Below are 16,674 nucleotides of genomic sequence, written 5' to 3'. Positions count from 1 at the left end.
TCTTAAATTTGTCACCCACCAAATCGGTCACAATTTGATATTTTACAGAGATCTCACAACCCAATTTTCCGGGAACCATCAACCTGGAGAGATATTTAAAAAAGTCTTTTGGAACAAAGAATTAGGGGAAAACTTTCCTTGTTTAGAAAAACACCTGACAATTCTGGTATCAGAGTCTTCCAAACATCTATTTGATGAATTTCTATTAAAAAAATTGCAAGGCCAGGATATCAATTTTTCAGCTGACGTTTGTAGTAGCTGAATTGAAGAAAGCCAGTCAACTGGAAAAAGGAAGTCGTTGAATTTGAAGAAAACCAGTCAACTTTCTTCAAAAATTGCTGATTAGATTTTTCTCTACTTCAAATTACTACAAGACGTTAAGAGATATCAGCCATTAACTCTAGCAGGTATCGGAGATGTCAATAGTTGTGTAGTTATTTAAATTTGTTGTGTGTAGATGCATAAGTTGATTAATTATAAATACAGAGTATTATCTGTTCCAAAATATCTTTTTGCACTAATGAGTTGTTTTTTTTCTACAATAGTCTTTCATCATTTCGCCCCAATTTTAAATTGAGTAGTCAACAAATTGTAGTCAACAAAACATTTGACCTTATATATGAAAAGTAAACAAAAAACATCAAATTTACAATCAATGGCTGAAGTGTCTGAAGATATAAGGAAACCTGATTTTATTTGCATTTGACGAAAAATCGACAAAAATTTACAGAAGGCAAGGCTTAAAGAGTTCCCTCAAATCATTAGTTGTCTAGTTTTGTCTCAATCTATACGAAGCTTAAACTAAAATCATTGCATGGAAGCAGGATTAAAATTCTGCAGGATGAGAAGGCTAATCAAACCTGTTGTTGTTGATTACGTTCCATATATTCTTGCTTAAGTTTGAACACAGTAGGAGGTCAATTAACTCAGAGCTATAAAATTGAGAAAACGCTTCCTCTTCCTTTCCATGAGAAAAATTTTTATGTCCAATTTTTAGCTGTATTTAGAAAGAAACACAAGTTTGGAAAAACAAGGAGCAGAAAAATTGAAGTTTTCAAAAAATTCTTCAACTCCAGTTTTCCAGTTCTAGAAAAAGAAATGCAACGTATATTCAGATACAATACATATGTTGAACTTTTTTATTATATTACGCAACTATATGCAGTATGTAAATCAGGATGCTCTTAAAGGATAGAGAAAAATTAAGTTTCATTTTCTTTGTTTATTTGATGGGTTGGAACATTGTTTGAACGCACATTACCATTCCTCCTTGTTTCCATTAATTTAAGGCTCCTCATTTCTTTATCATACACTGTAGACGTAGGTTTTTGAGAAAAAAATCCATGGGCAAGATTGCTGAATCTTTCGATTGAAAAGTTATTGAATCTTTCAGTGACATAAAAGAAACAGAAAGCAAACGATACTTTGAAAGATACTGAAACCAATTAAATCTAATGCCAAGTACACAGTTGAAAATTTGGCTCGTCAACTATCTCAGAGGAAGGAACCAAAGAGTAGCTCTCGACTCAGCTCTCTCTAGTGCAGTCAACCTTAAAGCGGGTGTTTCCCAAGGCAGTGTCTTGTACCCAACGCTCTTCTCATGGTACATGCAAGATATACCACAGCCCTTGGATAAAGTAAAATTAACTATCTATAAGGATGACATCACCATCTACAAAGAATCAAAAATACCTTGACACTATCGCCCATACCTTGAAAAGAAGCAGCTCTTTGTTTCTACCTCCAATTGTACTGTAATGCTTTTCAGCCAATGGACAAAATAATGGAACACGAACTTCATATGAGAATGGACAACAAAGAAATTCCCACGGTGCGCACAATGAAGTTACTGGGAGTCACGTTGGACCACTCTTTGACTTTTGGTGAATATTCGAGATGCCTCAATGAAACAGCAAGGAAGCGGAATAACGTTCTTCGTGCTGTGACAAACTAGAAACGAGGATTGAATACGAAGGAAACTGTCACAATCTACAAGCTCTAACCTTTTCCTCACTCAATTACGGAGCAGCAGTCTGGGTTCCATATTTGGCCTCCTCGAACTGGAAATCACTAGAAACGAGACAGAACGATGCACTGCGAATTGCTATTGGATGCCCTAAAATGACGAACATCGACAATATTCGACAAGAATGTCAGTGCATACCCATAGATGTAAACTGCAAAATGATTGCCGCGCAGATCTCAGCAGACGCCCTCAAGTCAACTCACCCATGTCACGAAGCTATACACGGAACACAGAGGCATCGTAAGCTTAGATACACACTTCCGTCGCACCTTGAGAAGACTGAGGAAGAAATGCAATTATATCGTGAAGATACAACCAAAAAAGAAGATAGACGAAGAAGTCTTCAAAAACCATATCGGGATACTCAAACAACAAAGTCCTCGGAGCACCATCACCACTTTCGGCAGACAAAGTTGACGAAAAATTCGAAGATCTGTCACGAGAATAAAAGGTGCTGATGTGCCAGCTCAGAGGAGGAAGCTGCCCCAAACTGAACGACCTGAAACATTGAATTAAAAAAAAATTAAAAAAAAAGGCAGGAAATTTGAAAAAGGAGCAGAAGACGTGAACCACATCCTACGCTGCCACATAGACAGCATCAGCGCCGCAGATCTATGTGAAAAACCGCAAGAGTTTATAGTCAAAACACGACATCTCTGAGGAGGCTTTTACAACAATAACAACAACAACCACAACAACAACAACAACAACAACAAAAACAACAACAACAACAACAACAACAACAACAACAACAACAACCAACAACAACAACAACAGCAGCAGCAGCCGCAGCAACAACAAGAACATCAACAACAACAACAACAACCACAACAACAACAACAACAGCAACATCAACAACAACACTAACAACAACAACAACAACAACAACAACAACAACAACAACAACAACAACAACAACAACAACAACAACAGGTATATCTAATGCCCATCGAAGTATTTTAATCGGAATCATTTTAATTATTTTAAGGAACTCTGGTTTACATTTTCAGACTGCAACGTAGTTCATACAGGAGCTAGGTACTGCTTAAAACGTCAAAAGCAAGCGTTTGGTTCGCTTGTCTTTCTCCTATTCAAATATGCTTTTTTAAATATATTTTTTAAAATATAAATAAATAACACTGTATATTAGCTTTCATTTATTAGTAGCATTTGGATAATGAGATTTGTCTGGTTTGAATGTTTTTGAGTAATGGTTGGAGTTCTCAGCGGCTGTTTGCAGATGTTTTGTAAGAAACCCACTGAGTGACTGTAAATTATTTACATAATTTACAGTCACTGAGTGACTGTAAATTATGTAAATAATGTGCTGAAACTTTTTTTCTGGGCGTTAAATATGTCGACTATATTTTTTTTGTAAAAAAAGAAGTTCTGCGCATTTCTTACAACAATTCATCTCTCTTATTCAGCGCATGCATTTATTTCGTGCAATAGGCAATCTTCTCAATTACAGTCCCCATGTACAAATTTCCATGACTATAAACCCCGACGCTTGAGCCCTTGACTATGGAACCATCGTCCATAAGTATGGTTTCATACTGCCACGGACTATTTATATCCTTGCGGTACACCCTGATCAAATGGGAAGCTGTCTTGAGGTTCTCCATGTCTGCGAAGTAGATAAACAGATCATGCAACCGAACATGGCAGCCTATCAGCATTTCGTTTTCTGAAATGACGTTTATGTTATCGGGACTTGTCGGCATGAACAAAGAGTTCAAGAGGGTCAGCGAGCCGTCAGTTGGGTTAATTTTGAACTCGTAAAATACGTTGGACATCAAATCGGTGAAAAAGAGACGTTCACCCGAAGGCGAGGTTGAAACTCCGTTCGCTTCAACGTAACCACGCGAAACATCAGTAGCTTTACCGTCCTTGTAAAAGACCAATTTACCAACCGGAAGGCCTAAATACTGCGAGATCCGACCAATCACAGCATTGTAGAACTTGTCATTGGTTACGTAAAACGATGTTCGCGATATAATCGTTACGTCATTGATTTGACCGCTGATTCCAAGTTGCGTAACACTAACAGAGCCGTAGTGATTCAACTTTAGACTATTTCCAGCAGTGTACCAATCGAACATTTCGACATAGTCTTGATCAGATCGGTGGTTGACTGCGAATAGAAGCCAATGGTCTTTGTCAATCTGCTTCAGGTCGATTCCATGAGGCACAAAATCGTGTTTGAAGTCGACCAGTTCCAAATCCTCGATTTTGGTTCCAGTGATTTTGATTAATTTGTCACCTTTGTACAGGTGAGGGTAGTTGCGTTTGACAGCATCTAGTCCTGTAAAAAAACAAAGTTGGGGTCTTTCCCGATATAGCCCCCTCCCCAAACGAAATTGTAGTCCTCATTATGGTTGTAAGTTTTGCGGTAAGAGTGGCATTACACCGCAGAGGTATACCCAAATCGTCACGGGCACATATGCCCGATGCGTGTATCTCTTGTTCGTTTTTCCAATGTTAATACATTGAAAATAAAACAATATTGCGGAAAATAGCTACTTTAGCAGAAACCGGCAAAATGGAAGGGAAATTAGCAACCGGCGTTCGCAAAAGTGTCCTAATCTTAGCCGCGAAATACAAGTACAAACTTTATAACCTATTTTTCGCACGTCTTGTATCACGCATCTGCTCCATTTATGTATCGATTTTTCGCACGCCATGTAGCTCGATTTCGCACATAATCAGCAAAAAAGCCTAATTTAATGCGTGTTTTTGAGCAAAAAAGTTATTATTAAAGCTTTATTACTACTTTATTATTACTTATCAAAGAGTTCCTAGCCGGCTCATTGAATCTACACCAGTACATCAACATAGTGTCATGGAATTTTTTTTAATTATTTCACGATATTATTTCACCCTAAATTATTTATGAAAGGGTTCCTATTGAATCTGCACCCGTCCCACATTGACAAACAAAGCGTTTTTTGAGCGAGGGATTTTTCGGAAAAAAATGCAGTTTTTGTGGCATTGGGAAGTACCATTTTTCAAACTATTGACACCAAAGCAAAAATTTTAGATTTAATACAATCCGTACGAAAACAGTATGAGCAACATTCTACAACTCATTGACCCATAGGGTGACATCATATTTTTGAAATACGAAACGACTTTAAACAAACATTTGACGAAGTTGCAAAACGTGACTTTATTTAACCCTAATCTTAAATTTCTTTGAATCATAGCCACAGTTATTGTAACACAGGTTTGTCGTATCACTTTGAGCCACCTAGACCGAACAGTCGAGAAATAAAAAGACATTTTACATAAAAAACAGACAAATTTTTTGAGTTTCCGAACCTTACTTTTCCGATGTACCTCCTTTAAAAGTATCCCAAAGCATAAATTGTTAGTTTACTACAATCCAAATCAACAGGAGATACTACGAAAATAGTATGAGCAACATTCTACAACTCTTTGACCCATAGGGGTACATCATATTTTTTAAATACGAGACGAATTTTGGGAAACATTGGACGAAAGGGCAAAACTTGACTTTATCTAAAACTGATCTGAACTTTTTGTTTACATCCTAGACAACGGTAACCTGAAAAACGTTTGTATTATCACTTTGAACCACCCAGACCCAATAGTCGAGAAATAAGAAGGCATTCTACTTAAAAAACTGACGAATTTTTTGCTTTTCCCAATTTATTATGTTCCAATTTTGCAAGGATTGACTCCAAAGCAACAATTTTTGGTTTAGTACGATCTATATGAAATTGAGATACTACGATAATAGTATGAGCAACATTCTACAACTCCAGGACCCATAGGGTCACATCATTTTTTTTAAAAAAGAGACAAATTTTGAAAAACATTGGACGAAATTGCAAAACTTGACCTTATATAACATTAACCTTAAATTGCTTTACATCATAGCCAAAGTCAACCTGACACACGTTTCTCTTACCACATTGAACCACCTAGACCCAATAGTCGAGAATTAATAAGGCATTTTACCTAAAAAACAGACGAATTTTTGCGTTTCCGAACTTTACTATTCTAATAAACCAATTTTTCAAATAATGACCCCCAGGCAAAATTATTCGGTTTAATATAATCTATATGAATAGATACTACGAAAACATTATGAGAAACATTCTACAACCCCTTGAGCCTTAAGGTGACACCATAATTTTTAAATAAAAGACAAATTTTGAGACTTTATATAGCACTAATCCTAAATTTCTTTACATCATAGCCAAAGTTATCCTAACAAACGTTTCTCTTATCACTTTGTACCAACTAGACGCAATCGTAGAGAAATAAGAAACCATTTTATACCAAAAACAGACGAATTTTTTGCGTTTCCTAATTTTACTTTTCTAATGTACCAATTTTTCAAGTATTGAACCAAGAGCAAAAATTTTTGAGTTAATACAATTGATATGAATATGTGATAATAGGAAAATAGTATGCGCAACATTCTACATCTCCTTGACCCATAGGGTAACATCATTTTTTTAAAATAAGAGAAGAATTTTGAAAAACGTTGGACGAAATTGCAAAACTTGACTCTATATGACACTCACCTGAAATTCTTTACATCATAGCTATAGTTAGTCTGGCATACGTTTCTCTTATCACTCTGGACCACCTAGAACCAATAGTAAAGAAATAAGAAAGCATTTTATATGAATCTTTTGCGTTTGCCAATTTTACTTTTCTATTGTACCAATTTTTCAATTATTGAACTCAGAGCAAAAATTTTTGGTTTAAAACATTTGGAATGAATATGAGATACTAGGAAAATAGTATTCGCAACATTCTACATCTCCTTGACTCATAGGTTAACATCATATTTTTTAGAGACGAATTTTGAGAAAAATTGGATGAAATTGCAAAACTTGACTTTATATAGCACTAATATTAAACTTCTTTATATCAAAGCTAAATTTAGCCTAGCAGACGTTTCTCCCGTCACTTTGGACTAACTAGACCCAATAGTAGAGAAATAAAAAGGCATTTTACATGAAAAAACAGACGAATTTTTTGCGTTTCACAATTTTAGTTTTCTAATGTACCAAATTTTCAAGTATTGAATCCAGAAAAAAAATTTTTGGTTTAATACATTTGGTATGAATATGAATTACTACGAAAATAGTTTGCGCAACATTTTACATCTCCTTGACTCATAGGGTAACATCATATTTGTTAGATTAGAGACAAATTTTGAGAAACATTGGACGAAATTGTAAAACTTGACTTTGTAAGATACTAACCTTAAATTTCTTTACATCATAGCCAAAGTTAGCCTGAAACGTGTTTTTTAATCACTTTGATCCACTTAGACGCAATATTTGAGAAATAAGAAAGCATTTTACATAAAAAACAGTCGAATTTTTTGCGTTTCTGAACTTTACTTTTCTAATGTACCAATTTTTTAAGTATTGCCTCCAAAGAAAAATTTTTGAGTTTATAACAATCCATATGAACAGGAGATACAAAGAAAAAAGCATGAGCAACATTATACGACTCCTTAACCCATCAGGTCACATCATATTTTTTAAATAAGGGACGAACTTTGAGAAACATTGGACGAAATTGCAAAACTCTACTTTTGTGTTCAGAATCTAAAGGCAAGTATTTCGCTTACCCGGTAACAAACGAATAAACTTTTTGATTAGTATATCAACTAAATTTTTGTTCAGTGAAATAAAAACAAAAAAGAATAAATCTGACTTTTTCTGGAAATATCCCTCAATATTTTCAGATGATGCTTGTCGGATTTTCTGTTCGATTTACCCTTCTTGGTAAACAAAAGCCGCTTGGTTTCTACATCAGTGCCCCTATTTATAGTGCCCTTGAAAATGCCAGCCCAATATTGGTATACAAGCTCTTCTTTGAGCGAGGGATTCTTGGGAAAGAAACCGGTGGTTCGGTTTTTCGAATTTATCTTTAAAGTTGTTTGTATTTAAATCGCTTTAAAGCTTCAAAAGCTTCAATTAAATCTTTAAAAAATGGTTTATTAAAGAGTATTAAATGAGCGTGCTCAAAATGCGCGCATTTAATTAGGCTCAATTGCGGATTAGAGATACTTTTAATGCGAATAAAAGATACCTAAATTGAGCGGAAACGTGTTACAAGATTGTATTCTACTTCTCGATCCGAAAGTTCTTCTATTTCGCAAAATTGGCTGAACTCCTTTTTCCGAAAAATAAGATACAAGGGATGTCTCCTAATTTCGTTCAATTTATGTATTTATTTCTCGAGCCAATTTTATTAAGGCAGAAATTTTAGGGTATACCTCTGCGGTGTAACGTTTTATTTTTCAATGCATTCAATTTATTTTTACAAAGGCGCATTAAAAAATCGATAGAAAAAGGTGCTAATTTGGCTGTCTACGGTTTGCATTTTTTACTGGCACTTTTTTACCCATTCAAGCCCCCCTTCCCCCCCCCCCTCCGGGGGGAGGGTGGCGCAAACTATAGGAGCTATTTTGAAATGCATATTTAAAACAAATTACTTCACAGAAATCTTGTTTGCTTACCGGAAAAAAACTTGATTGGAGTAGATGTAACACATTTAATCAACCACAGACAACATCTGCAAATGATTGCAAAATTAACAACCTCACTTGTCCGTTAAGGTCTCAGAATTGTTTGATTGCTGTTGTGGCACTAATGTACCAACGTTATCATTCCATTCCATCATTCTGTTGCTAATTTACCATTCCATTGCTAATTTCCATTTACAGTTCTAGTTCATTTCGAGTTCTAAACGTAACTTGTTTATTTTTGTGTTGTTTGTACCCATACTTGTTTGTTCCGTAATAATTTCCATATTTAAGTCGGTCCACACTTCTGGTCATTTCGTGATGAAAACAATTTGATTTATACCTACTCTTTTCTTGTTGGCTGTCTAATCTCCAAAAATGCTGCTAAATAATTCTGTCAAAATAGAACCGACAAATTATTCAGTTGTAATTAATTCTTCTAAATCATGTTTTCTATTCGACAGGCGAATACAGTCTCAGTTTTCTTATAATCCAGCCTAATCGCACCGCGATTGACAACATGTTCATAAAAAGCAGTAAGCCTGATCAGCACTGTGTTAATTCATCCAGTACTCGCAAACCCTAATTAGCCTGATTTGCTCCGCGATTAAGCATTCCAAACAAATTCAGTTGATTCGCGCCGCGAATTAATACAATTTCTTTTTGGGCAGTAAGAGTGTACGACATGGCGCTGTCAGCAGGATTCCGAAAAACTCCTCTGGTAATCGATCTGTTTTTGCAATCAAGCTTCATCAGAAACACCACTACGTTGGGAAAAGTGGCGCACACAATAAAACTTGCGATATCGGCCAAAAAAGGCATCACTTTAGAGGTCCAACTCAAACTGAAACCAGATGCAGTAATTCTACTGCACGGACCTAACTACGAACAGACGATTGAGATTTCAGTAAAGTTGATCGAACGTGAAAGAGAGTACCGAAACGCGCAATTAAATTTCTCGTGAGAGTTAAAAGCCCAGAAAATCACACCGCAAAAATCTCCGGCGGTAAAACTTACATTTTCCTGAACATCAGCGCACAAACACTCACTGCTTTAGAAGTGGAAATGCAATTCAAATCAGACCGCTTTCAGGAAGCTCAAATTTTAAAAAATAAAACAAACACAGGTAGTGTTAGCAGCTAACCGTTATTCATTTTAAATTAATTTTTTGTCAAAAGTTACTTCATTGAAGCGACAATGTAGCAAAGCTTAATTTTGCGTTAGTAAGTGGGGATATGTGGTACGCATGTATCAATGATACCATTCTTTTCCATTATTCCATAGCTAGTTAAGTTAATCAGACAAACAAGAAATGCCAAAGTAATAAGTTGTACTTAGTTCTTCTAAGCTACATTTTCTATTCGCCAGCCGAATTCAATCTTCTATTAAGCTAGCTCACTCGCACCGCAATTTACAACAAGATCAGAATGATTAATGAGCCTGATTCGCTCGGCAAATCAGCACTGTTAGTTCATCCAGTACTCTTAAATCCAATAAGCCCGATTTGCTCCGCGATTCAGTATTCCAAACAAATTCAGTTGATTCGCACCGCTAATTAATACAATTTCTTTTTGTGCAGTAAGCGTATACGACATGGCGCTGTCAGCAGGATTCCGAAAAACTCCTCTGGCAATCGATCTGTTTTTGCAGACAAGCTTCATCAGAAACACCACTACGTTGGGAAAAGTGGCGCACACAATAAAACTTGCGATATCGGCCAAAAAAGGCATCACTTTAGAGGTCCAACTCAAACTGAAACCAGATGCAGTAATTCTACTGCCCGAACCTAACTACGAACAGACGATTGATGATCCAGTAGAGTTGACCGAACGTAAAATAAAGTTCCGAAACGCGCAATTAAAATTCTCGTGAGAGTTAAAAGCCCAGAAAGTCACACCGCAAAAATCCCCGACGGTAAAACTCACATTTCCCTGAAAATCAGCGCACAAACACTCATTGCTCTAGATGTGGAAATGCAATTCAAATCATACCGCTCTTAGGAAGCTCAAATTTCAAAAAAACTAAACAAACACATGTAGTATTAGCAGCTAACCATTATATATTTTTACATAGATTTTTGTCAAAAGTCAATTCGTTGAAGCGACAATGTAGCAAAGCTTAATTTTCGTTAGTAAGGGGGGATTTGTGGTACGCATATATCAATGATACCACTCCTTTCCATTATTCCATAGCTAGTTAAATTACTCAGACAAACATGAAATGCCAAAGTAATAAATTGTAATTAGTTCTTCTAAGCTACGTTTTCTATTCGCCAGGCGAATTCATTCTTCTAATAAGCTAGCTCAATTGCATCGCAATTGACAAAAAGTTCAGAATGATTAATAAGCCTGATTCGCTCGGCGAATCAGCACTGTTAATTCATCCAGTACTCCCAAATCCAATAAGCCCAATTTGCTCCGCGATTCAGCATTCCAAACTAATTCAATTGATTCCGCCGCCAATCAATACAATTTCTTCTCGTGCAGTAAGCGTGTACGACAGCTGTTTTTATTTCTTCGCATTAATAACGATGGAGCCTTGCAGTTTTTCGATAAACAGTTCTCTTGCTAATTTTAGTAGTGTTACTTTTTAAATATTTAAGTGAAGCCTATATTTGGGAATGTGAAGGCGCTCAGAACAAATCGTCAGGGTAACGAATACAACTTGTTTCTCAGTTAGTGGGTTTTCCACCCATGCGACATGAAGTAGCATATCACAGTTGTGCTGTGCAGTTTCAAAATATGCCACCGCAAGTATACTGCTTTTGACCCTCCTTTGCATAGATACCAATAACAAAAGGATGTAATATGCTTATTAAAATTCAAAGAACTTGAATTGTAGTGGGGGCGCTATATTTTTTTAAAGATATGTTCGCACATTTTCAAGATTTTTGAAGTCAAATTGGAGTAGTAATTTTGGTCACGCCCAAACAGGAAGTTGAGCGAAGAAGCGAGTGGTTTTGCGGCATGAAATTTTTTAACTCTAATTTTATAGAGTGAGAAATTGGTGTTTGAACAAAAATTCGCTTTGTTGCTGGTTGTTTTTTGTTCACACGCGGCAATTTCAGTTTGATATGTACTGTTTTTTTGATTTTTTGGATCGGATTTTTTCTATATGGTTTTTCCAATCCATTCATAGTTCATTCTAGGCCTAGTTTTTTGTTTGAACCAAATTTCTCTTTCGCTAGTGGTTGTTTGCTCACATGCGGCATTTTGACATTGATTTCAGGTTTTAAATTTTTTAATCTGATTTTTTTGGAAATGGTTTTCCCAATTCACTCATAGTCCGTTCTATATCTAGTCTTTTGTTTAAACAATGAAAATTCTTTGAACTGTACGTCAGCACTTGTCCTGCTATGTTTTTTTAAAATAAATTACAACAATTCACTATTATCGTTCTCGACCATTAGCAAAAAGAAATATTTTTGTTTGGGTCAAGTTTCAACCAATAGGGAACGGAGACCACTTTTTTGTGCTCAAACCTTTTTTCGCACTGAAGGTATTTCTTATTTGACTCTACATTGTGGTCAAAGAACTAATTTACGCGCTATTTTTACTCATGCATCATGTAAAGGCGCATATTGTGCAACCGGGGCTCAATTAGGCCAAATATACGGAAACTATTTGTCCATGAGACCTACCTCCCGTTGATGCGATGGCAGATCCTCCTGGCCCAAGAGTGATGTCCTCACTTCCAAAGTAGTCTCCCTCTAACACTTGACACTTGCCAGGGTACACAGTCTCTATCGTTCTGAACACTCCGAATATGTTCACATATCTGTATGCTCTCTCTGCTGTCACCAGAACCAACACGCTCAACACGATGAAGGCAATCCGATGTCTGAAAAGTCACATAAAGTTGTTCAACCTTGTTTTTCTTTAAAAAAAAACAAAAAGTGAGATGGGATTTGCCGTCTCGGGGTGTCAGTGCATTTTCAGAGGAAAAGTTGTTTTTCCATATTGTATCTGAATTTGGTATAGTTCTTATGTAATTGAAATTTTATGGCAAACATTACCAAATTTGCTGGCAATTTCCGCTGAAATTACAATTTGGACGCAGCTAGATTTCGAGATTTTTTAAGAAGAACCAGATATTTTTAGAAGTAAGAGATTTTTTTGAGAAATAACGTTGCGTACCCAGGCCTCTCATGATGAAGATTAGAGACAAAACTTCAGAGGCATATAAAGCTACTAAAACTCTGTTATCGAAATCAGTTATTGCTTCTGGCTCATGGTCTCTATATTTTCGAAAACAACAAAAATTAAATGTTTCCTATAGACAGAATTATCATTAGCCTCATTATTGAAAGGTAGTTCAACCTATCAATTCCCTCCCCTTAGGCATTTATTGGTAAGGCTTGAATGAAAATATTTAATGGCATCTAAAAAAATCGGTCAGCTTGATTTCATTATATAATAACAGTTATTATGTTTTGTAGCAACCCGGGCCGAGGCTTCACCCCTATTCCACCCCTAATTAGCGGGGATTAGGGTGTAATCCGTTTTCCACTGTTATTTATCGGGGAAAAGAGTGGAAGAGTGTAATTTTAAAAGATTACACTTTAATTACACTCTTTTGTCCACTCTTTTTACACTCTTTGTAAAGAGTGTAATTAAGGGTGGAATTATAATAGATTACACTCTTTTTTCCACCCTTATATTAAGTATCAATTATTTTTACACTCTTACACTCCTATTTTTAGGATTTACACTTTATTCTTAAAAAATATTTTTCTGTATGATCGAGCAAAAAATCGACCCCTAAACCTGGGTTTTTGACTCTTGCTATAATTTACTTTCAATCTACACTTGCACCTTATCAAAACAAATCAGTTTGGGGTAAGTCAAATTGGAAAGTGTTCAAAGGAGACAAAATTTGTAAAATATCGAAAATTTTAAATCTTAAATCCTATTTTTCTATATGATCGAGTCCTACCTGCTGAAGAACGATTCCATTTCAATGACGTACAACCCTATTCAAGCTGGTTAGAACTAGTTTATAAATTCTGTTAAATATAACTTAACGGAGAGGGGGTTCCAAATGCAAACAAACCCACATCGAATGATATAATATTGCAAATTATTAACCTCTAGATATGATTCAGTTGTAACTGTGACCCTAAATGTTTTGAATGTAGAACGGTGAACAAACTGTGCAAGTTCTATCTTATTAAAGATAAAGATTATGAGTTTTGGTCAGTGAATAGAAGAAGGGAAGGTGAATCATTTAAACACCAGCAGTCTTCAAAGACAGTTAGATGCCTCGAATCATTAATTGTAACTCAAATTTATAGAGCTCACGACCAGAAGGTTTTCAAGCCGCGTGCCATTGATATCACATAATTTAATTCAGAATTTCGTTAAAATGTAGAATTTTTACAAGAAAAGTTCTATCCGCGTTAAAATGTGAAAGACTTAGGTCCGGATTTAATTAAGGTTAAATTTTTGGACTTCAATGACCGATAAGGGAAAAGTTAAACAATTGTAAAAGTTAAAAAACAAAAATTGAGGTACTTTATTTTTACACAAAACAACAACTTCAAAGAATGTGGAGTTCAAAGTCAACATGAGTTGCCTGCTACCTTAATGCCACTCTGAAATTAAATCAGGTTGATTTGGACCAAGTTTTGACTAAAATTTGTGACGGTGTTAAAAATGTCAATTCTGTGAAAATATAATTAGCCTCAGTTGCTGCCAAAAACCGCAAAACTGTTCCAACAGCTTCATCCAAGTAGAGCAATTAGGGATACAAAAAAGATACAAAAATTGATTTCCTTTTTGTTTTGGGCAAACATGATTCAATCGAACAAACAAAATAAATGAAATTTACTTTTTGACCCTTTTACCACATATTAAATAAGATTTTAGCATATGAAGTTTAATTACCTTAAGGTCAATTGCTTAACTAACTTCTGTAAATTGAGCAGCGGCTTAATTACCTGAATTGTGGCAATCAATCGCCGTCAACTTTAGTTACCTTCTGGTCAAGTTTATTAAGTGTTTTTGGATCAATTTTTTTGATTATATCGATTAAAAGAGTGCTGAAAACTTACACAATTTTTCTACCGATAAATTTCTGAAACAATCAGATCATTTCAACTACATTAAGCGCAAAAATTCTGAACCAATAAAAATGGAGTGGCGAGATTTTGGATTTTATTACTCAGTAGGACAAGAAAATTGGAGTGAGGTAAATTTAAATCAAGCAATAATAATGGTCATGCTAAGTTAGCTGATATTCAAAAACATTTTGAAGTTTTCTCTAAATAGTTTTACTGTTACCAAAGATTTTTGAGTCCAACCGCATCTATGTTTCAACTTCAATTTGGCAATCGGGAAAAATAATTTCTTTTAATTTTGTTTTTTTTTACGATTGTTGTATTTGTTCTTAGCTAATTTGGGAACAAATGTAGGAAAATTAGGAGTGGTCTCACTAAACCTTGAAAAATTCATTTAGAAATGTTTACCACAGGAAAAAATGCTATATTTTTTGAAGATGATCACTTTACTTTAAGACTGCCAAAACACCAAAGTATAACAGCATATAATGAAGAACAGCCACCACTCATGCTAGCCACTCATGCTAGCCACCTTGCTGGACACTTTTTGCATTTTTTGTATGAGGGGGCCTTTTTGAAATAGTCTCGATTGGAACAACTGATGTGTTTTGCACAACAGAAGTCAAATTTTTTTGTTCTTATAAATAATTGCGATGGAAGAAATATATGCATCAAATTAAGCGTAGACTCAGGTTATTTATCAAATCGAGCCTATCGTTACAATCTGGTGATCAAATTAACCTCGAAAAGTTTTGCTATGATTTTTTGCTGTGATTTGTAGAATGATTGACATTTTTTCAGCGGTGAAAATTTTTTAAATGCTTGCACCCTATAATTAGCCAAGAATCTCTTTTGTCCTGGCTTGAGTTTTTTTGTTTTTTTTTGCAAAGAAAACAAGTAAGAATTACGTCAAATAGCGGTGAAAACAAAAATTTTCAGTGCAAGGCAAGCTTATCCTTTATTGATGAAAGCAGTTAAAGTGGCAAACTTTTGTAAAACTTGTGGTCTTTAAGCATTGAAATTATATTTTACCGGATTTCTTTTACAAATGTTCTGCAGAACCAGCGCTGGTATCTCTGCGCTCCTGGATTTCAGTAATTTCTGCCTCCCACTGCCCCAACCGATACTTTCTTCTACTCATTTTTTTTGCTTTTCAATCAGATTTGTTCCACTTTATATTCCAACTTTTTGCAGAGAAATTTTTAGTGGTTTATAGCGGTGGAATTTCTTATTAGCTGTTATTAGCGGTAATAACTTTCGCCGCTCTAAAATTATTACAAAAATTTTCCCCAAAAGATTTGTGGTGATTTGTTTGCGGTGAATTGTAGAACGATTGACAATTTCTCAGCGGTGAAAACTTCTCTCAATGCTTTCACCCTATTAATAGCTAAAAAACCCGCAAACCTTAACAATTCACTGCTTTCACTGCATTTTTAAATTCTTTAGCGTTTATCGCGTTAACACCTCGACCCGGTTGTCTTTATTCTATCTTTCCATCTTTATATGCAGCTCACTTCGCTTGATTCATGAAAAAAATTAAATTAAACCATCAATTAATTGGAAAGTTTGAAACAAATTAAAGTTAACGACACATTTCAATTCAGTTTTATTTTACCATCACTATTTTTTAATTTTCATCAAGTTTAACGTCGGTTAGATCATCTTTTTTAAGACTGGCTTCCAGAATGCAATTGTCCTTTTCTTGATTGTCTTCATTGATATTCTGGGGAACGAAAACGGCAGCGGCCAATCCTAACAACAAAGCAAACAGTGTCAAAGTAGTAACATAATGTTGTGACTTTTTCGACAGTGCCTGCGTGAAGAAAATATTAATAGGTAATAGTGAATTCCTCAAAACTTGACCCGACCCAACAATTAGCCCGCGAACTCTCGTAGGAACGTTCAGTTGAATTAAAGCCAGCGTTGAGGAAATATTTATAATTTGCATAGCAACTCGCATAACCGTCATTAAAGCAAATACAATGTAAATATCAGGACAAAAATAAAGAAAACTAACCAAAATTACTGATAAAGAAAAGCAAAATAATGATTGATATTTCAAATTGATTT

General features: G+C 35.3%; 2 protein-coding genes across 2 annotated transcripts in view; both read right to left on the bottom strand.

Annotated features, from left to right (window-relative positions):
* LOC142337176 (26S proteasome non-ATPase regulatory subunit 8-like) overlaps positions 1-16,674 on the bottom strand; it is a 136,163-nt gene that overhangs the window by 97,607 nt on the left and 21,882 nt on the right. The window lies entirely within an intron of this gene.
* LOC142337173 (serum paraoxonase/arylesterase 2-like) lies at positions 3,125-13,628 on the bottom strand. The gene is made up of 3 exons (XM_075386281.1): positions 13,482-13,628; positions 12,187-12,386; positions 3,125-4,331 (listed from the first exon to the last, which is right to left on the bottom strand). The coding sequence occupies exons 1-3, from the start codon at positions 13,499-13,501 to the stop codon at positions 3,463-3,465; spliced, it is 1,089 nt and encodes a 362-aa protein (XP_075242396.1). The 5' UTR covers positions 13,502-13,628; the 3' UTR covers positions 3,125-3,462.

The sequence above is a fragment of the Convolutriloba macropyga genome, chromosome 3, assembly GCF_964194025.1.
Source record: "Convolutriloba macropyga chromosome 3, txConMacr16.3, whole genome shotgun sequence".
Taxonomy (NCBI): Eukaryota; Metazoa; Xenacoelomorpha; order Acoela; family Convolutidae; genus Convolutriloba; species Convolutriloba macropyga.
This window is presented reverse-complemented; position numbering and strand designations above follow the sequence as displayed.